The sequence below is a fragment of the Mastomys coucha genome, unplaced genomic scaffold, assembly GCF_008632895.1.
Source record: "Mastomys coucha isolate ucsf_1 unplaced genomic scaffold, UCSF_Mcou_1 pScaffold18, whole genome shotgun sequence".
NCBI classification, from domain to species: domain Eukaryota; kingdom Metazoa; phylum Chordata; class Mammalia; order Rodentia; family Muridae; genus Mastomys; species Mastomys coucha.
Window position 1 is genome coordinate 94,790,434 of NW_022196900.1, and position 20,981 is coordinate 94,811,414.

At 49.3% G+C, this 20,981-nt stretch overlaps 1 protein-coding gene across 1 annotated transcript in view; it reads right to left on the bottom strand.

Annotated features, from left to right (window-relative positions):
- Positions 1-2,826: 2,826 nt before the first annotated feature.
- The window catches only part of Cda (cytidine deaminase), a 27,260-nt gene continuing 9,105 nt past the window's right edge, over positions 2,827-20,981 (bottom strand). The window contains exons 2-4 of the mRNA XM_031376938.1: positions 15,702-15,813; positions 7,756-7,813; positions 2,827-3,299 (exon numbers count right to left, since the gene is read on the bottom strand). Of these exons, the coding sequence (XP_031232798.1) occupies positions 3,183-3,299; positions 7,756-7,813; positions 15,702-15,813 (287 nt within the window). The 3' untranslated portion in view covers positions 2,827-3,182. The remainder of the gene's footprint in view (positions 3,300-7,755; positions 7,814-15,701; positions 15,814-20,981) is intronic.

Here is a 20,981-nt window from a genome sequence, read left to right on the forward strand (position 1 = left end):
GAAAGAAAGAAAGAAAAGAAAAGAAAAGAAAAAAGAAAAAAGAAAAAAGAAAAGGGTTTCTCTGACTGTCCTGGAACTTGCTCTGAAGAAAGAAAGAAAGAAAGAAAGAAAAGAAAAGAAAAGAAAAAAGAAAAAAGAAAAGGGTTTCTCTGACTGTCCTGGAACTTGCTCTGTAGAAACAAGCTGCCAACCTGGCCTTGAACTCAGAGATCTGCCTGCCTCTGCCTCCCAAGTGCTGGGATTAAAGGCGTGTGCCACCATTGCCCGGCTGAAAGTACAGACTTTTAAACGTTATGCTAAACTATATTTTGTAATTCCGAGTTTCGCAGTGTTGGAACGCCGCCGAGACGCAGCGCAGCAGTTCATAGCTTGGGAGGTGAAACACAGAGGCACTAGGCTGCGTTCCTTTCTTGCTGCTGGTGGGTGGGGCTTGTGGGATGCCAACTAGCTACTCAAGCAAGGGAAAACACCGCTTAAGCTAGCAGCCTCAGCCTCTGTTTCTCCAGGTGAGGTACGGTGTGGGCTGGACGGAGGCTGTGGTTCTCAAAGTTCTGTGCACCCAGATGCCGCTGGGAACCTCAAAGAGTTGAGAACTCAGGCCACACACGCAGGAGGAGTTGGGAAGAGGGGTGGGAGGTGAGCTGACCCCGGGATGGGGGAATCCGGCTTAGCTCAGGGCGAGCACCAGGAATGCAGAGACACCCCAGTCAGTCTCCCATGGCAGTTCCCCCTTGATGAAGGAGACAATACTTGTTTGTCCAAACTGTTCGTTCATAGTGGGGAAGCTTACTGGCTAAACCCTCAGGGCCCGTCTAGATACCTCAGTAGCATGGAGAACTCTGGGTTTCTACCCTAGGTGACCAGTTGTCATGATCCTCTTAGTGGGGTGTTGTGGTCACGTGCTCCAAGACAGGAACCTGGCTGTGAGTACATCTAAACATCTATCGTTCTCAATTATGAGAACTGCCAGGGTTCCTGAATCTGCTTGACCTTACCAGTTCTCTGACTGGTGGCACCGTTCCACTTGCCCCAGTATATATAGCTTTTGTTGATTTAATAATTAAGAGTTGAAAATACAAAGATGTAACAAAACCAAAACCAAGCCCCCCTCCCGCCCCCCCTCACCCCCCCCAACCTCAATCATTTGTATTCCCAGGAAGCAGGGCTTCAGCCGATGTTGACATTTTTGCTTATTTTCCTTCAAATTCCTCTTTTCACGCTTCTCCCTTCCCTTTGGGACCACGCAAGAATCCCTGAGGCTCCCTAGAGCTGCTTTGTGTTTTGTTTGCTTTACAGGAGAGACAAGTGCCAGACAAGAGCACAGGCCAGACAGGTGCTCCAGCCTCAGGCAGAATGGAAGAGCACCCCCCTCTCTCTGTCTCTCTGTCTCTGTCTCTGTGTGTGTGTGTGTGTGTGCTAATCAATGCATAAAACAGCTAGTCCCTCCCTGGTCAGTGCCTGTGCACCAAATGTTTCTTTCCTCCTCCTCCTCTTCCTCCTCCTCCTCTTTCCCTCCTTCTCTCTCTCTCTCTCACTCTCACTTTCTCTCTCCTACTGAGCGTTTCTCGAGAGCAGACTCTTTCTTCTGCATTGTTCTCTGCAGCACCCTGCGCTTTTGGCAGGAGCCGCACTCAGTAAACAGTCACTGAGGGAGGATGAGGGAAAGCACTCAGAATCAGACAGAGCCCACTCACATCCCGCTCTGCCACCTGCTAGCTGTCTTACCTTGGGCAAGTGATTTAACCTCTTGATCTTTGACATGTTTATTGATAAAGTGGAAGCAAAATCACTTACAGGTTTGCCAAGTGAGGCTGCAGCAAGCTTGCAGACGTCACAGTACTCAGTAGAGTACACAGCTTCCAGGTCACTGTGGACTCAAGAGAACTCAGTCTTTCTTTACTCCTTTTGTTGAGATAGAGTCATGATATGTCACCTTGGCTGGCTTGAAACTCCCTACGTAAACCCAGCTGGCCTCGAACTCAGAGATCTGTTTGCCTCGGCGTCCTAAGTGCTGGGATCAGAGGTGTGCGCCACCATACCCGGTGGAATCTGGATTCTATGCTGAGCTCTGCGGCAACTGGAGAGCAAGCTCTCAGCTACTCTGCCCATCATCTAAAAACAGGTGGCAGCCAGCTCCGAGAACCACCGAGCACTGAAAACCAACAACACAAAAGCATGTGACACTTAGTGGGTCCTGAGGGCAATCTTTTCTACTTCGCCCACACTTCCTGTGACACTATGCAGTTGATCACAGGTGTTGCAGTGTGGCGCCAGGACTCAGGTCTCTACTAGGCCCAAACCACTCCCTAGCAATGGTGGGTCAGTTGGCTTTCTGTCCTGTAACAAAGACCTGTGAGAACCAACTCAAGAGGAGGAGAGGTTTACTTGGGCTCACGGTTTTGGAGGGTCTGGTCTGAGGCCCCATTGACTTTGAGCCTCTGGCAGTCCAGGAACATATCACTGTGTGAGTGCGTGGTAAAGACCAGCTCACCTCATAGCTGGGAAGTGAGTGAGGAAGACGACCCTGGAAGCTGCTAGATCCTTCAGGGTCACATCCCCAGTGACCTAGCTTCCTCCCATTCAGTCTGTGGACCTTGGAGGAACATCCCATGTTCTTGCTACAGCAAATGGGCTTCCATAATCAAACCCTGCCTACGGACCTCCTGTCCAAGAGCACAGGGGCAAGGAGCTTTCGGACCTCAGACACCACTTAGAGAGGCATCCTGGGAAGCTCCCACATCCTATGTCAGAAGAAAGCAGCTAATACTGCCCCACAAAACGAACCACCCCTGAGAGCTGCACGCGCGGACTAAGAACAAAAACACGTTCTTCTGAATCAGGACATCCTGTGGTGTTTATAATCTGAAAAGCCACAGGACAGAGCCTTGGAAGGCTGGTAGGGAGTCAGACCAGGCCTGGAACGCCAGGGCCATCCGGAGAGGGAAGGAAGGAGTGCTCTGAGTCCCCAGGAGGATGCGGGCTTTGGTCCAAGTGAGTGGCACCTTCCATCACTCGAGGGGAAGTTGTGGTGTGTGAATCAAGGTCACCCTTGCCCAGCCATTTGGGACCCGTGTGGCAAGTGTCCCCAAGGCCCAGGCAGAGATAGCATCATTATGAGGTCTTCCAAGAGCTGTTCCTTAGGTAGGGCTCACACACTCAGCAGGTATTCTATTCTCTAGCCTTCAGTGAATCTTCTGCAGATCTTCAGGCCCAAACGAGGACGGTAGCAGCTCCTGGACCGTCCTGACCACGAATGTGCCATCCGGCTTGGTCATGTACACGGCCCAGTCGGTGCCAAACTGGAAAAGAGGGCAGAGTTGTGTGAGGGAGGGCGTGGGACTGAGGGGGGATGGGTTGGAAGGCACAGGTTTGAATCTGACTCTACTATTTTCTTTGTGCCTCAGTTTTCCTTACCTGTCAAATGGGAGTTAGAATAATCGTACTTGGCTCACAGAGCCTGAGGGAGAGCTCAATAGAAAAGCACTGACCAACAGCACAGTGCATGGCCTGTTGTCAATGGGCCACAAGCATTCCCCTGGAGGATGCCCCAGGAGCTTTGTAAAAATAATATCTTCTCTTCGTTTTCATGTATGTGTGGTACGCATGTGTGTGAATGCATGTGTGGGGGCACATATGGGTAAACAGGCATGTGGAAGCCCAAGGGTTAGGTCTCGATTCATCCTTCATGGCTCTCCTGCCTTATTCACTGAGGCAGCATCTCTCTATCAAACCCAGAGCTTGGCCATATGACTAGCCCAGCCAGCTAGTTTGCTCTGGAGATCTCCTGTCTCTGCCTTCCAAGACTGGAAGTGCAGGCACCTGCTTAGACCACCTAGCATACATGGGTTTCTAGGGATCCAAAGGCTCCCTGGTCCTCAAGGATTAAATATGCGAGAGTTTAACCACGGAACCATCTTCCTAGCACTTGTTGAAATATTAGTGCCTTGGGCTGGAGAGATGGCTCAGTGGTTAAGAGCACTCGGTACTCTCACAGAGGAGCCGAGTTTGGTTTCCAACCCCTACACTGGGGAGTTCAGGATCTCCTGTAGCTCCAGCTCCAAGAAGAGCTGATGCTCTGGCTTTCGTGGGCAACTGTGTTTAAAACGCACATCTTGGCACAGACATAATTAAGAATTAAATCTTTTTAAAAAGTCTATTCTGCAAGGACAAATGACAGCCAACACCTGCTGTCCTGTACAGGTCCCCCTTGTACCTCCAAGAAGGGATCCTTGTCTCTTTCAGGGCACTCAACGCACTATATTGGCATCATGGCATTAGCTCCCCCCAGAGGTGGTGGTTGTCATTACACTCCTTTCACTATTGGAGAAACTGAGACTTAGTGGTATCAATTCAGCTGTGGTGATTTGAGAGAGATGGAATTCTTGGTCCCTGGTCGGTAAGCCTGTTTGGGGAGGCTTAAAGAGTATGGACTTGGTCGGGGAAGGGCCACTGGAAGCAAGCTCCAAGGCTTCAAAATCCGTGGTTTTCTGCACACTCGCTGTTTCCTGCTCACTGTTCCAGATGTGAGTGAGCTTCCAGATGTGAGCTTTCAGCTTCCAGCTCCGGCCAGCACATCTCTCATCTGCTGTCCCTGCATAATGGACCCCCAATCTTCTGGAACCACTAGCCCCAAGTAAACTTCAACTGCTTTGGTCTCAGTGTCTCATCACAGCAGTAGGAGGGTAGCTAATACGTCAGCGGAGATGAGCGTGTCTCCAGAACGTTCTCCCACACCCTGTCTGGGTCCTCGGGGGCTCGCTGTCTTCACCACGACGTGTTTTAGTGGTAGAGCCCTCTCCTCTCCACCAGTGAGGTGGGTAGGTGGGGAGTTAAGTCGGTGATAGAGATGGAGTCAACAGGCCCCGCTTCTTCCTGGCAGGCATGGTGAGATTCACAGACCCTGGCACCTAGTAGGTGCCCAGTTCACAGAGGCTGGGCCATCATGACTGATGTGTAGGCTGCCAGCTAGGGCTGGTCCGTGGCCTCCTGTTCTTCCTTGTGTCTGTCTGAATCACTGAGCTGTTACCAGACACTATCAGTCTCTGGGGTTTTTCAGAATAAAGGTTTCAGGGGAGATTTTCGTGCTTGGCAAGCTGTGCCTGAGGGTGAGGGGGTGAGCTTGGTGTAGGTGGTTTAGATGCCAGGTCCCTGGTTCCCGGGCCTCATAGCTCACTGTTTACATTTGGTTTTATGCTTCCTTCTCCCCTGCAGCTTTTTTACTTGCTCTCTCTCCTCTGCCAGCGTCTAATCTGTTTGCAAAAAGTGGCCATAAGCAAGTGGATCAAGTTGGTGCCCTGGGAGCCAGAGACTTGGTACTTGCTGGTGGCTTCCTTAGGCATGGTCACCACGCTGGCAGCTGTGTGTCCCACCCCAACCTGCACCCCACCCCCCTGGTGCTGAGGTAAAATTCACTATGTGAATTCAATGCCTCCCCTGGTGCTGAGGTAAAATTCACTGTGTGAATTCAATGCCTCTGGGGGTGGCACTTCCATCTTGACTTGGGAGCTGGGTTCTGTGAACTGCAGGGCTGGTAAGCAGAAAACAGACAAACAAGCCAAGCTGCCCCATCAAGCAACACCAGTTCCAAAGCTCACAGATCAGGCAGCACGAAGCTGCCTGGTGGCAAAGCACCCTCCTCCTCTCGCCCCCACTTTCCCGCACACGTGGCCCAGGTATGCATACAGGACGCAGGTAACGAGGGAGTCTGGACTCAGCCTTGGCTGCCACTGATACCCAGTCCTCAGGGGCTGCTCAGTCTCCTTGGACACTTCTGGAGATAGCAATGATGGCGGCTGCTTCTCTCCTGGGCTCGGGTGGGGCTGGCAGAGTTGCCAGGTTCTGAGTATTCTCAGAGCAAGCTGCAGCTCAAGGGCCATGCTTGGGACTCTCCAGGCTGTGGCTTTTATTTTGGGAGACTATAGAGCCCATGAACTTCTTTGGCATCCCCCTCCTGACATCCCCTAAGGTACATGTTAACATCAAAAGCTCCCACTGGGCTGGACGTGGTGGCAGGCAGATAGATTTCTAAGTTCAAGGCCAGCCTGGTCTATAGAGTAACTTTCAGGATAGTCAAGGCTACATAGAGATACCCTATCTGGGAAAACAAACAAACAAAAACAACTCCACTCCTGTAAAACAAAAACAAAAACTAAACTAAAAAACAAAACCCCCTCCACTGGACCTGAATGAGAGAGAACCCATGGTCAGGGCCAGTATGTGGCTCAGTGTACAGCTTAGCATAGCCAGGCCCTGGACTCCATCCATCCCCAGCACAGCAAAATCAGACAGACAGACAAATAGCCAGCCAGCCAGACAGATAGACAGACCACCATCCAAACCCACCCTTTCATTTTCACAGTTAACAAAACCCCGCATTGGTACATGTTATAAAGTTTGCCAGGGCCAGCAAGATGGCCAGTGGGCAAGGGTGCTTATAGTCAAGCCTGATCATCTGAGTTGGATCCCTGAAGTCAACACGGCAGAAGGAGACAATGGACTCTCAAAAAAAACGTGTCTTCCGACCTGTACACTTGCACTGTGGCACCTGCCTGCATGCTTACGTGTGTGCAGCCTCACAATTACAAATAATAAATAAGTAATAACACTTGCTTTATATCTCTCTTAGCTTCCCCTTTATATACTCTCTCTGTGTGTGTCTCTGTCTCTGTCTCTGTCTCTCTCTCTCTCTCCCTCCCTTCTTCCCTCCCTCCCTCTCTCTCTCTCCCTCTCTCCCTCTCTCTTGCTCCCTCTCCCTCTCTCCCTCTCTCTCTCTCTCTCATTTTCCAATTCTCTTGCTTTTGTTTGTATCCCCCTGTATAGCCGTAGCTGTCCTGGCACTTGCTATGGAGCCCAGGCTGGCCTCAGACTTGCAGGAAACCTCCTACCGACCCTGGAGTTCTGTGATTACAGGGGTGTGCCACCACGCCTGGTTTTTCTCAACTTCCCGAAAACAGTAGTAAAATACACATTACATAAGACTTGTCATTTTTCTCATTTTAAAGTGTATAACTCAGTTCCCTTTATTCCAGAACAAATATGCTCTCTGTTCTCTGGGTGGTATGGCCACGTGACCCGGCCCCAGCCTCTTGCCCACGATCCTATTTCTCACTGCCCCTCTACCCACTGCCCTTTGTCCTTCCGCTGTGCACACAGCAAACATATAGGCCAGTGTGAGGCTCTCCTTTCATGATTTATATTTCTGCTAGAATGTCACCTTCAAAGAGAGAGCCACCTAGAGCAGAAGCTGGTGACGACGCCTTTGCTGAAAAGGGCCACATAGGAAGCACTTCAGGTTTCCCAGGTTGTGTGGTCTTCCGGTAACTGCTCGGCCCTGCTACCACAAGGCAGGGGTACTTGCTGTCCACCCAGCAGCGATTAGGAGTAGTTGTGGTCCCATCAGACTTATCTACAACCAAGGACATTGGCCTGTGGGATGGGGGTTATCATTCTCAGCCCCCTGATGCCCCTCTTTCCCCTGAATTCTCTTCCTGGATTTTCTCACAGCTGCTTGAAGCTCAGTGAGGGCAAGCCTGGCCTCGCTCGTCCCCAGAGCTGACTCAGTGCCTGGCATCCATAACGGAAGGCTTGTGTATGTTGAAAGAGGGACTCGTTTCCAGTGACTCACGTGAGCCCAGGAAGGTCCTGGGGGTCGGCCAGCAGAGTATGGAGCCCGGACAGTAACTGTCCACACTGGCAGTCTGGTGTGGCCCCTAAGAGACCTGAGGGATGCTTTCCAGGAAGGGACTAGGTTCTTACCTCTCTCATGACTTGTCGGCAGGCTCCGCAGGGAGAGATGAACTCCTCTTGCAAGTCACTAGGGAAACAGATTCAGCTGAGAGCAGTCTGCCACACGGCTCTTGGCCGATGGCCGAAATCCACACACTGAGTCCCTGTCCTGTTACAAACCAGGTCACATTCCATCAGACAGTTCCTGATTCCCAGAATCATCATGTCCTGGAGGCTGGGAAGGCGACTTGGCTTGGCGGCTAGCCACACTTCCGAAATCAAAGCCACAGTGGTAACGCTACCTCATCCGAGAGCTCATCAATGTTTAAGGGGCACTTAGCTTGTCTGTCACCCACGCTCCAGGAGACAGGGGTGAAGGAGAGCTTGTCTCTGACCGCCATAGGATGGCTGAGCCCAGGAGGCATGACACAGAGCTAGATGATTTATTATTTAAGTAAAATGCCGTAAGAATGCACGGTCAAAGAGTAATAAGCTGGCCACGGGAGTGAGACAATGTCTCACACAGAAGGTGGCACCAGCTGGTCCCTACAAGAATAGAGTCATGCATTCCCATTTAGTGAAAAACTACTGGACCAGGCATCTAACAAGTAGGGAATCGGGATAGCCATTTTATTGGTGAGGTCATAGGTTTGGTGACAAATAACAGAATGGCTATCCTGAAGTCTGGGCATGCTTTGTGTTTTAGACAAATATGTGGGGAGGGAATGGAGAGATGCTTCCGTGGTTAAGAGCACTTTCTGTTCTTCCAGGAGAACCAAGCTCCCAAACAAACATCTGTAAATCTGGCTCTAGAAGAGCTGAAGCCTTCTGCCCTTCATGGACACACACAGACTGTGCTCACACGCACGCACACGTGCACGCGCGCGCGCACACACACACACACACACACACACCATGAATATAAAAATGTTGGTAATAGCCAGGTGGTGGTGGCGCATGCCTTTAATCCCAGCACTTTGGAAGCAGAGGCAGGTGGATTTCTGAGTTCAAGGCCAGCCTCAGCTACATAGAGAAACCCTGTCTCGGAAAAACAACAACAAAATGTTGGTAAAAAGGAAGAAAGGAAGGGGAATGGAAGGAAAAGGAAGATGGGCCTGGAAGGCTCTGGGATGGAAGAATACCATGCATGTGTATCAAAGAGAAGGATGGGTTTCTGGCATCTGAGAAAAACAGAAGAAGCAAGATACACACTTCCAGCCAAGTCACCTTCAAGAATTCAGGCACCTTTGGGCAGTTGTCCGGCTCAGACAGAGGACAAAGGATGATGTCTAGAGAACACAGATTTGGATGTAAGGGCCTTGGTTGCCTGTTGCCACAATCCCTACCCTTCTGGGCCCACAGCTGGGGGATGACTCTTAAAAGAGCAAGGGATTTTGGCCAGCTTTCTGTTTTGCTTACTGTGTGGTTCTGAGTCATCTTAAGTCACCCAAGATTGTTCCTTTGTCTGTCACACGTAGTTCACACTGTCATCTACTTGGCAGGATTTCAACAAAATGACATAGCACGTCCTGAGGATATATAAACTTTTTTTTTTTTTTTTGAGACAAAGTCTCATGTAGCCCAGGCTGGCCTCCAACTTGCCACGTAGCTGAGGATAACCTTGACCCCACGAGACTCCAGCTTCTGTCTCCTGAGTTCCTGTATTACAGGCACGCACCACTATGCCTGGTTTTATGCAGTGCTGGGGATGGATGTCAGAGCTTTATGATGCTCGGTAGGCATTCTTCCAGCTGAGCCAAATTCGAGGATTTTCTAAGCCTCAGAGTGCTATATTGTTATTGCCTGGGCTAATTTCCACACACCTTCCATGTGTGACCTCTGCCATATTTTAATACTTTATGGCATACCGTTTTATTTCATGTGGTGTGCTCTGTGCCATTTATAATTAATATTGCTAGGTGTTAAGCAGCTGTTATGCCATGTACTGTGTGGCTGGCATGCTGAGCTCCCTGCAAGGCATTCTGCAGAGGTTGGCTCATTTCAGATGACTATTATTTATTTAGTACGTACTACATGCCTGGCACTAAGAACTGTCACAAGTGCTGGGGGTACTACAATGAACGAGACACACAAATTCACCATGGTCACGTCTTTATAGACTAAAGAGAGGAAGGGGCTAACTAACCAGCCATCAATGGACCAAGTGGAGGCAGTTAATGATGAGACAGAGTGGCCAAGGGCTATTTTTTAGATTCTATTATAACTGACTTATATCCAAAGGTCTAATCAAAGAATGTTTCTGTTTTACTTTTTTTCCCCTCCCTTCAAGACAGGCTTTCTCTGTGTAGCCTTGGCTTTCCTGGAACTCACTATGTAGATCAGAATGGCCTGAAGCTCACAGAGATCTACCTGCCTCTGCCTCCTGTGTGCTGGAATTAAAAGCGTTCTCCCTTGTGCCTGGCAAATCAAAAACTGGTTTTGCTCCACGAAAAAGTGGGGTTTTCCCCGAGAAGGCTTCCTGCTTCAGAAGAAACCCCATGGGAACATGAGGGGATGGGGGCTCCTCTGTAGGACACTCTGTGAATCAATCAAACCATGCAGTTTCTGGGTGACTGGTGTTACAAGCTTAGCCTGTCTTATATTTCATTTCTTTCTACCTAGGTTGATCCGGGGCCTGCATTAAGCCAGGCGGGCAAGGAAAAAGAGCAACAGAGATCACCCAAGAGTGCTGCTGCCCTCGGGTCCTCACCACCTGAGAGAGGACCAGTGTAGCAGGGAAATGCTGTAACAGAAGCAGACTGTAGGCAGGACTCCGAAGTGTCACCCAGGGAACTCGGCCTCCCTCCCACAGCCGGTGAGACCCTGTGTGATCTGTCCCTGCTGTTTCCCTTCTTGGATATGGTGGCCTGAGTCAGGAGTCACCAGAGGACCAATCCCGAATCCTACCAGAAAGCTGGATCGAGCCTCCGTTTCAAATGTTAGAGGAGCAGGCCAACCAGCTCATTTAATCCTCCAACACCCCAAAAGACATGAACCTGTGTGCAGGTTCTTACTACATGTGAGAGATCGTGGAAGAAGCAACTTACTCAGGGTCACATAGCCAATTGGGGCAGAACTGGGATTTGAACTCAGAACCCACAAACTCTGCCTTTGCTTTTCTTCTTTTTTTCTTTTTTTCTTTTTAAAAAGATTTATAAATAAGTACACTGTAGCTGTCTTCAGATGCATCAGATCTCATTACAGATGGTTGTGAGCCACCATGGTTGCTGGGAATTGAACTCAGGACCTTCGAAAGAGCAGTCAGTGCTCTTACCCGCTGAGCCATCTCTCCAGCCCTGCCTTTGCCTTTCTTGTGGCTTGCAGAAGAACAATACTGCCACAGCTGTGGCTCTCCTTGGTGACACACTGTGCGCTAGGGAGTTCACAGAAGTCAACTCATGTGGCCCGCAAACAGCCCAATCTTCTTCCTCTCATGAATTTTCCAGCTTAAAAAGCCAGGCTGAAGCTGCGCGGCGGTGGCGCACACCTTTAGTCCCAGCACTTGGGAGGCAGAAGCAGGCGGATTTCGGAGTTCAAGGCCAGCCTGGTCTACAGAGTGAGTTCCAGGACAGCCAGGGCTATACAGAGAAACCCTGTCTCGAAAAAACAAACAAACAAACAAACAAACAAACAAACAAACAAAAAGCCAGGCTGAGGGCTAGGATTGTAGCTGGACGGATAGAGTGCTCGACCATAATGCACAGAGGCCAGGGGTTTGACCCACAGCACCACCCAAAGAGGGTATGATCACACAGACCTGCAGTCCCAGCACTCAAGAGGTAAAGACAGGAAGATCAGAGGTTTTCAGGGTCACAGCCTTGCTTACAAAGTAAGTTCTAGGCCAGCCTGGCTTTCGTGAGACCTAGTCAAATAATAATAATAATAATAATAATAATAATAATAATAATAATAATAATAATAACAACAACAACAACAATAATAACACCTAGGCTTAGAGGCTTCTCAGCACCATAGATAGTAGGGCAGGCCCTAGTGACCCCGGAGCTGGGACTTTACCTGTCCCTTACCATACCTGGCAAGAGTGAGCAATAACCATCAGACAAGTTGGCTGCATCTAGACATCTCCCCCATGCTTTCCTGCTTCTCCTCCTCGGGCTACCTTTTACCCCTGGAGATCAAGGGTTTCGTGTGGTTTGTGCAGACCTTGGCTGCACACTGAGGTCACGTTTAGTTTGGTGAACTAGAAACCTACTGACTCTGAGAACAGAGGCTAGGAGTCCAGGATCCCACTTGACTCTGCCAAGGCCCATAGCACCCCATCCTTTGTGATCCCAGAGAGGGGACTGGACTGCTCGACCCTAGTCTGTGCCAATAAGAACTGGCTGGTCCTCCTCCTCTAAGTCCAAGCTCTCTGTTTAATAAGTCATTAGTGTGATAATGACTGCATTGCTGACTGGGGGGTTCAGTTATGGACTAAAGATCCAGAGTAGGCCAGCTGGGAGCTAGAAACTGCAGGTGTTTGTGGGAGGAAGTCTGATGATCTTAGCAAGACCCAATCGGTCATGTTTAAAGGCAGGCAGGCGATGGGCCAGAGAAAGAGCCTTTCATTGGGCAAATGCTAACCGAGCCAGCAGGCTACGGCACCAATCTGCTGGCTTTAACCTCGCTTCCCCCAGAACATCATTGCTTGCTTGGATCAGCTTTGAAATTGAGTTATTTCTCCCCATTTCTTCGTAAGTGCAACGCACATCCTGCTCAGTGCTCGTTTGCACAAAATGTTCCCAGCTCAGCCTCATTTATTCTCTGAAAACCTAAGAGAACCAGGACAGCCCTCGGCTCCAGAGAAAGCCTGGAACCTTAGCCTTGCTTCCCAAGGGCACACCTGGCTCTGGTCACTCCAACATGACCCTCGGGGTACTCGGGACCTCCTGGAGGCCAGACTGAGGCAAACAAACGCAGGGTCTTGAAAAAGCCACAAGGTCCTTTTCTGTTGCACAGACTCTGTCAGGTTTTCTGTAAGCCTTTGCCTGGCTACCAGGCTGCAACTCCATTCATAGGAAGAAATGGTCTTCTAGGGTTTGTGTCCCACGCTGCCAAAGACCAATGCTTGGTTAGCCGGTTTTGCTGGCTGGGTTCACTGTGTCCTGTGTCGATTTCCTTAACCAGTAATCTGCCAAGATTACTTCTCTCCTAGCCAATACAAAAGAGGTACCCAAATGCAACTCCCCACAAAAAGCATGAAATTGCTGGGGTCTAAACTAGTAAAGAGTCCATTCACACAGGCTTTGGTCTTGTTACACAGTCTAGGTCCAGCGCCAACAAGACCCCACCACACTCCGGTTGAAGGAAGCCCCCAGGAGTTAGAGCAACCACATCCGAGGTACTAGAGAGCATTGACTGGAGATCCAGTTCAGTCAGATCCTAGCTGGAGTTGGGTTTGCTTGAGCTTCTACGACTGTCACCAAGTCACCGAGCCAGCTTGTGTTTGAACCCTGGATTTGGTACCTTTATCTGGATTTGGGCTTCTGAAGTTAGCAAGCTCAACAGCTGATTCTAGGCCCACTTAAGAGCAGGGCTCTTAAGTGTCTGCCTCCTGGCACAGCAGGGCACAGTGGACTGTGCCCTGGACTATGATTCTGGGACCAGAGTTTCATTCCAGCTTTATTTACTACTAACTTCTGGGAAAGTTCCTTAACTTCTCAGGCCTCAAGGCGTTTGTTTGTTTGTTTGTTTGTTTTTGTCTGTAAAAGTGGGGTGGTGGCAAGGGACTTCGTACCCAATGACTCTTAGGTCCTTTGGCTATGAGTTTCTGTGTGACATCTTTCTTCTGTACCTCTGGGGGTTTGTGTGCTAACCCTGAGGGTGGAGTCTGAGGCAGACCAGAAAGAAAGACAGGGAAAGAGGGTGTGAAAAGGGAAGGGAGGCCGGGGAAGCCTTTCAGCAGCTGAGAACGAAGAACCCCAATAATTATCCCCAGCGTGGTGCAGAGCTTTAATCCTAAGGTAGTTAGAGGCAGGTGGATAGCTGTGAGTTTGAGGCTACACAGTGAGTTTCATAGCTGTGTAGACTGCCAGGAATAAAGAGTGAGACCTTGTCTTAAAAAACAAAAACAAAACAAAAAACAGCAGAGAGGAAGGAAGGAAGGAAGGAAAGAAGGGAGGAAGGAAGGAAGGAAGGAAGGAAAGAAGGAAGGAAGGAAGGAGAGAGAAACCAACTGAACCACAATCCCCCATACAGCCACCACTGGGATAACAAAGTGTTTTATTTCCTTTGAAAAGGCCACACCCAAGCTTTGGGGTGTGTCTCATCCCTTCTCCTGGGCGTCTCTCTTTCTGGTAACCTTTGTGCTTAAAGTCTACATTTAAAACACCTTTTAAGGGACTGGGAGACAAGGCTCAGTGGCCAAGAACACTTGTTGCACTAGTTAGAGGACCCGGATTTGATTCCCAGCACCCACATGTTGGGTGGGTCCCAGCCATCTGTAACTCAGGTCCCAGGAGATCCAATGTTGGCTTCTGACCTCAGGCACCGCATGTGCCTCTGGTGCATTGGCATATATCACAAGCATGCAAAACACCTATACAGATAAAATAAATCTAAGAAGTCTTTTGAATGTATTTTAATACATTCCAATTCTGCTTCATGGTGGTTTGTCTTAAAATGCTTTCCCCCAGAAAAGTCAAGAATTTGGCTTTACCTACATGGAGGCTCCCAAAAGATTACAAAGACTCCTCAGGTTCCCGGTGGACTTCTGAGCTAGCTCCAGTCTCACTACCACTAATCAAATCCATTTATTGTTCTAATTATTGTTATTTTCCTTATGTGTGGGGGTGAGGAAGACGTATGTGCTTTTGTGTGTGTGCATATGCCCGTGTGCATGCGTTCATGTGTACATGTGCTCATGTATGCGTGCAGGTATGTATGCACACATGTGTGAAGGCCAGAAGTCAATTTCGGACATCTTCCTCAGTCACTCTCTGCCTGAGATACATATATTTCCAATCGTTTTCTTTTATGTGTATGGTTATTTTGCCTACATGTATGTCTGTGTACCATGTGCATGTCTGATGCCTGCAGAGACCAAAAGAGAGTGTTGGATCCTGTGGAACTGGAGTTCCAGATGATTGTAAGCTACCATGTCAGTGGTAGGACTCAAACCTCAGGTTCTCAGGAAGAGCAGCCAATGCTCTTAACCTGCTGAGCCATGTCTCCAGCCCCCACCTTTATGGTTTTGAAAGGTGTTCTCTCCCTGAACCTGGAGTATGCTCTTTGGACTAGACTGATTTGGCAGCCAGCTCCAGGGATCTGCCTCTCAACACTGTCGCAGTGCTGGAATTGTAGGAACTAACCGCCATGATTGTCTTCTACCTAGTTTGTTCAGGGTCAGAACTGAAGTCCTCAAGGGCAAGTGTCAAGTGCTCTACCCACCGAGCAACACGGCCTCAGCTCCCCTTGCCCTTGCTCTTTTTGAAACAAGGTCTCACGTGGCCAAGGCTGAACTTGAACTCACTGTTCAACCAAGGCACACCCTGAATTTCTGATCCTCCCACCTCTATCTTCTGAGTGCTGGGGTTATAGGAGTGTGAAACCATGCCCACCTCTATGCAGTGCTGGAGATCAAACCCAGTGTCTTTGCATACTAGGCAAGCACTCTACCAACTGAGCCACGTCCCTGGCCTCAGACTCCTATTTCTTCTTGTTTGTTTGTTTTCGAGACAGGGTTTCTTTGTGTAGCCCTGGCTGTCCTGGAACTCACTCTGTAGACCAGGCTGGCCTCAAACTCAGAAATCCGCCTGCCTCTGCCTTCCAAGTGCTGGGATTAAAGGTGTGCAACACCACCGCCCTGCCAGACTTGTATTTCTTATTTATCTCCTTATCTCTGGCCCTGTGTCTTCCGGGAAGAACCTGTACAATAGTCATGTGTCTGGTGAATGAATGAATAAGAGGTGTGTGTGAGAGAGAGACGTTAGCTGGAGGAATGATGAATTCTGCTGTAGTTGGCCCATCCCACTCACCTGGAGATGGCAATAGCCCTGAAATCCTTGTACCCTTCAGAGATGGCTTTCTGGATGGCCGTCCGCTCGGCACACACACCCAGTGGGTAGCAGGCGTTTTCTATGTTGCACCCTGAGGAGACAGAAGAGACCAGTGGTATGGACAGCAGAACCATTTCCTGAGGAGGATGTTCTAAGAGGTTCCTTGTGCCTCTTTTATATATCTTGACTTGTGATAGAGTCATTTGGGAAGAGAGAATCTCAGTTGAGAAAATGTGCGTATGTGTATGTGCGTGTATGCACATGATAGAGTCATTTGGGAAGAGGGATGATTTTCTTGTTTGTGGGGCATTTTCTTGGTTGATGATTGATGCGGGAGGACCCAGCCCGTTGTGGGCGTGGCCTTCCCTGGGCTGGTGGTCCTGGTGCGTAAGTTGTCATGAGGGCCAAGCCTGTGAGAGCATCCCTCCATGGCTTCTTCTCAGGTTCCTGCCTCTAGGATCCTGCCTTGGGTCCCTGCTCTGACTTCCTTCAATGATGGACTCTGATGTGAAACTGTGGGTGACATGGGTCCTTTCCTCCCCACATTGCTTTATCACAGTGAAAAGACCCCTAACAAGACCACTCCCACAACTCAGGCCAGGGAGGGGCCCATTATTATGAACAAAGAGAAAGGACGGGGCAATGGGTTCAGAAACACCGGAGGACACTGGAGTCCACTGGGGAGTGGATTTTCCAAGAATGTTCAGGTCCCTGTTTCCCTAACGCCTCATCCTGGTTCCCAAACCTGGAAGCAGATGACACTGCAACTGGGCAGGGGAGCAGCCGCATCATCCCTAAGGTCCAGGTCAAGGTGAAGGGAGATGCTGAGGCTCGATAAAGTGAACAGAGAGCTGGCTGTGGCAGAGCACTTGCCCAGTGCTTTAGAGGGAGAAAACAGATAGAACTAGTCTCAGGTCTCGATCCAAGAGGTGGAAGCTACAGGAGGGGCCCTCAGTGTGGTCTCAATGCTTTTGGTCTTTTAGGTTTCATTTCTTTGTATTTCATGTGTATGGATGTTTCGCCTACGTGTATGTACGAACAACTCTGTATGTGCCTGGTGTCAACAGAGGCCAGAAGAGAGTGCTGGATCCCTGGAACTAGAGTTACAGATGGTTGTGAATCACCATGTGGGTGATGGGAACCAAACCAGGGTCTTCTATGAGAGCAGCCAGGCCTCCTCACCTCTGAGCCATCCCTCCAGGCCCCAACACTCTTAGCAAATGATGACATGACTAAGGAAGAGGTTTCTAGATAGCTAAGCTGGAGGCCCCGGCAGATAACAGACAAGGAATATGCCAGGAATGGAAACCTCTCACTTTCCGTCTTGGGGTTCATGAGCTGCTGTGGTTGGTGACTATGTGTTCCCGTTTCAGCTAGTGGGAGATGCTGTGGGGATGGCTGGGAAGTGGAGGCTGAGAAGTACTCAGTTCACAAACCACTGAATCATCAGGGCTACATCTGGACCAGAGGAGAAGGGGGCCCTCGGGCAGTGGGACTCTGCCCTAGAGGTGTCCCTGCAACAGCTGGTAAGCAGATGCTCTGTGTATGGGAAGTGGAATGTGCACGGGTCCTGATAGGGGCTTGGTGAGAGGCTGCTAATTGCTCCCCGCCTGAGTTTAGCTGGACACAGGGCACTTAACTGCTGATCCATCTCTCCAGCCCTTACCTTTATTTATTGATTGATTACTGTTATTTTTTAAAAGATTTACTTATTATTTTATTTTTATCAGTACGCTGTCACTGTCTTCAGACACACCAGAAGAGGGCATCAGATCCCACTACAGATGGTTGTGAGCCATCATGTGGTTGCTGGGCATTGAACTTAGGACCTCTGGAAGAGCAGTCAGTGTTCTTAACCGTTGAACCATCTCTCCAGCCCAATTATTGTTATTTTTGAAGACAGGGTCTCTCACCAGACCTGGACCTTCTCAGTTCATCTACTCTGGATGGCCTACAAGCCCCAGGGATCCTGCTGTCCTGTCTTTGCCTGCCCTAATCTGGGATAACAGGTTATCGTGGTACGCTGCTATGGCAGCTCTTTTTAAGTGCGTGCTGGAGAGGTGAACTCAGGTTTACAGCCAGTACTTTATGGACTGAAGCACTTCCCCAGGCTCTTTCTTCCTCATACCCAGCATGTGATTTAGACGGAAGCTGCCATCTTTTCTTACATGGCCTTCTTATTGTCTGGCCAACAGATGAGCATCTCATCCAAACTGGCCACTCAGGGTTCTTCTCTGTGTAGACCTTCTGTTCTGCCCTGAGGATGACCATGTTTCCATTTGTTCTGGAAGGAACCTTTAGAGGACCTTTGCACAGAGTGAGAGACATATCTGCGCTTAGGCAGCTGTCCCCGAGGCCCAGATATTCTCCAGCTCCTTCCATGGGGTAGTTACGTGAGCTCATAGATTTCTTCAGTCTACAACAGTTCACGTGTATCTTTGTCACTGTAGTCATGGAGAGGCCAAGGAAGACAGCCAAGAGTCATAACCTGGAATGCTCAGGACAAGACAGCCCTGAGAATAAGAGTCAACATTGGGTACTTGATATGAAACTGGGAGTTATCACAGAAAAGGGGAGGTATCCATGGCTGGAGGAGGAAAGGAACAAGGCTCTCTTTCATAAGAAGATTTTTTTTTTCCTCCTATCAAAGGAAGCTAGCTCACCGGGTGGTGGTGGCGCATGCCTTTAATCTCAGCACTTGGGAGCCAGTGGCAGGCAGATTTCTGAGTTTGAAGCCAGCCTGGTCTACAGAGTGAGTTCCAGTACAACTAGGGCTACACAGAGAAACCCTGTCTTGAAAAACCAAAAAACCCAACCAACCAAGCAACCAAACAAACAAACCCCAAACCAAACAAACCTTGCTGGTTGCCGTCCTTTTGTTCTTTGCCTCTTTGTGCAGTATCAGGATTATTGTTTGTTTCTAAAGCCTTCTCCATCCTATCTCTCAAGACCGTCCCTTTTGGTGGGTGGAGGGGCTTTGAGGGAATCCTGGGGATTGAACTTAGTACATTGAATGCCAGGCAAGTCCTCTGCCACTGAGCTTCCTCCCTCAGACCTTTTGTGGGGTTTGTGGTTGTCTTTTTGTTTGTTTTGTTTTGTTTTTAGTTTTAAGAGAAGGTCTTGGCCCAGGTTAACACTAAACTCCTGCTATAGACCAAGACAGCCTTAAACATGCCATCCTCCTGCCTCAGCCTCCTGAGTAGTTGGGGTAACAGGTCTCGTGAGCCAGATTCCTCATCCTATCCTGAAACAGCTTCCTTGAAGCACCTCTGGCTGGTGAGTTGTCTCAGCCCCTAACAGCATTTGTCCTAATAGGCCAGAGGCCCAGAAATTACACAACACACAGACCGTTCCTCTAAAGTCAACAGCTTCGAGTATTTCATTATAGTGATGCAAAACTGAGAGACAAGCACCTCCCTAGGAACAGAAAGACCTTGTCTCTGCCTGCTTCAGCCACCTCTGCTCTGCTCATTATACTCTCTTTTCTTTTTCCTCTCTCTCTCTCTCTCCCTCCCTCCCTCTCTCTCCCTCTCTCTCTCTCTCTTCCCTTCCTTCCTCCTTTTTTTTTGAGCCTAAGTCTGTTGTAGCCCAGGCTAACCTCAAACCAGATACATAGCTGAGGACAGCCCCCCCCCAACCCCCCACCTTTACCTCTGTAGTGCTGCCATTTCCTCCCAGACTGAAACATTCTAGCACTCCTGGGAAGCTGCTTAAGACAGCAAGTAAACAACTCAGAAGAGTTTCCCCAAGTTCCTGAAACTGAGCAGATTCACTAGGCCCCTCCCTCCCCAAGAGTAAGGAGCAAAGACTGCTGGGAGACACTTTTAGATAAACAGAACTGCTTGGGCAAAGTTTAAACCAACTGAGGCACCTGGAGAGGATACTGTCCAACCTGCTGAGCTGTCTGCAGGCTGTGCAGTGTAAGCTGTTTGTCACCCATTCTGGGATGGACTTTGGTGATGCAGCTGTCTGAGTCATTTCTGCTCCTGTAAGTGACCCCTGTCCTACATTCCTGTAAGTAACCCCAATAAATGGATTGGTTCACCAAGTTGGACTTTGGTGGGATCTGTACTTGGGTCTGTTATAGGCTCCCTATCTGGGGTGAGTAGATGTATGCGGTGCTGGGGTTCAAACCCAGGGCTTGGCATATGTTAGGCAAACGAACACCAAGCTACAACTCCAGCCTCCTGAACACTCAATTCCTTGGTTTTTTTTATAGGTTTTCTTAATTTTTTAAAAGTATGTGTATGTATATGGGTATGTGCCTGTGTGTGCTGGTGCCTTCAGAGGTATGCGCACATGTTTGGTGCCAGGAAAGGTGAGAGGCATTGGATCCATGGGAGCTAGAACTACAGGTGTTTGTGAGCTACCTGATATGAGTGCTCCTCTGTAAGAGCGGCGCATGCTTTTAACTGATGCGCATCTCTCCAGCCCACGAACACACTATTAATATGTGAATCTGTTGCTAGAACCCAAAATGAAGCCAATTAATGTCTTTACCCCCATTGTGTTGTCTTTCTGTCCTTAGGTACCAGATTCATGGCCACTCACCCATGTCAGAAGCCTTCCCTGACACCCCCCCCCTCCATCTTCCGTCTCCTGCCCTCTCTGTCCAGCTTTAACTTGTACAGCTTTAACTTTCTTCCCGGTGCTTCTGGGCTGAAGCAGATCTTTCTGTTATTTAACTCGAATGGGAGTTTTGTGAAGGCAAGCTTGTGTTGTGGTTGTGGTATGCAGTAGAGCAACCAGGGTCCAGAACTGCAGATTCTTGGCTATATAAACGGCCTGAGTATGTACATGCCTCCCTGCATCCCTTGTTGAAGCCCTAACCAGTGTTGTCATGGAGCCAAGGGAAGAGGCCTTGGCCAAGTGCCTAGAGTTAGATGAGGTCATCATCCTCCGTCATGAGATAATAGAAGGTAGCCCCACATGGTGCCCTCTCCTGCTGTGCCAGGACTTCAAGAGGAGGTGGTCAAGACTGGAAGTGGACCCACACCGACAGCTAAATCTGATGCCGTGTTCAGCTTGGACTCCTGAGCTTCCAGACTTGCTTGACTCTCAGTGTGTATTGTTACCCAGCCTGGGCCATTTTGTTATCGCCATCTGAGTGAAAAGGGGATTTGCTGATATCGAGCAAGGAGAATACCCCAGTTCAGAGCTAGATTTCTAAAATGGAAATAACTGCATTCAGGGGTCTCCAGAAAATAATCTTAACTTCCAAGTCACTATATATATATATATATATATATATATATATAT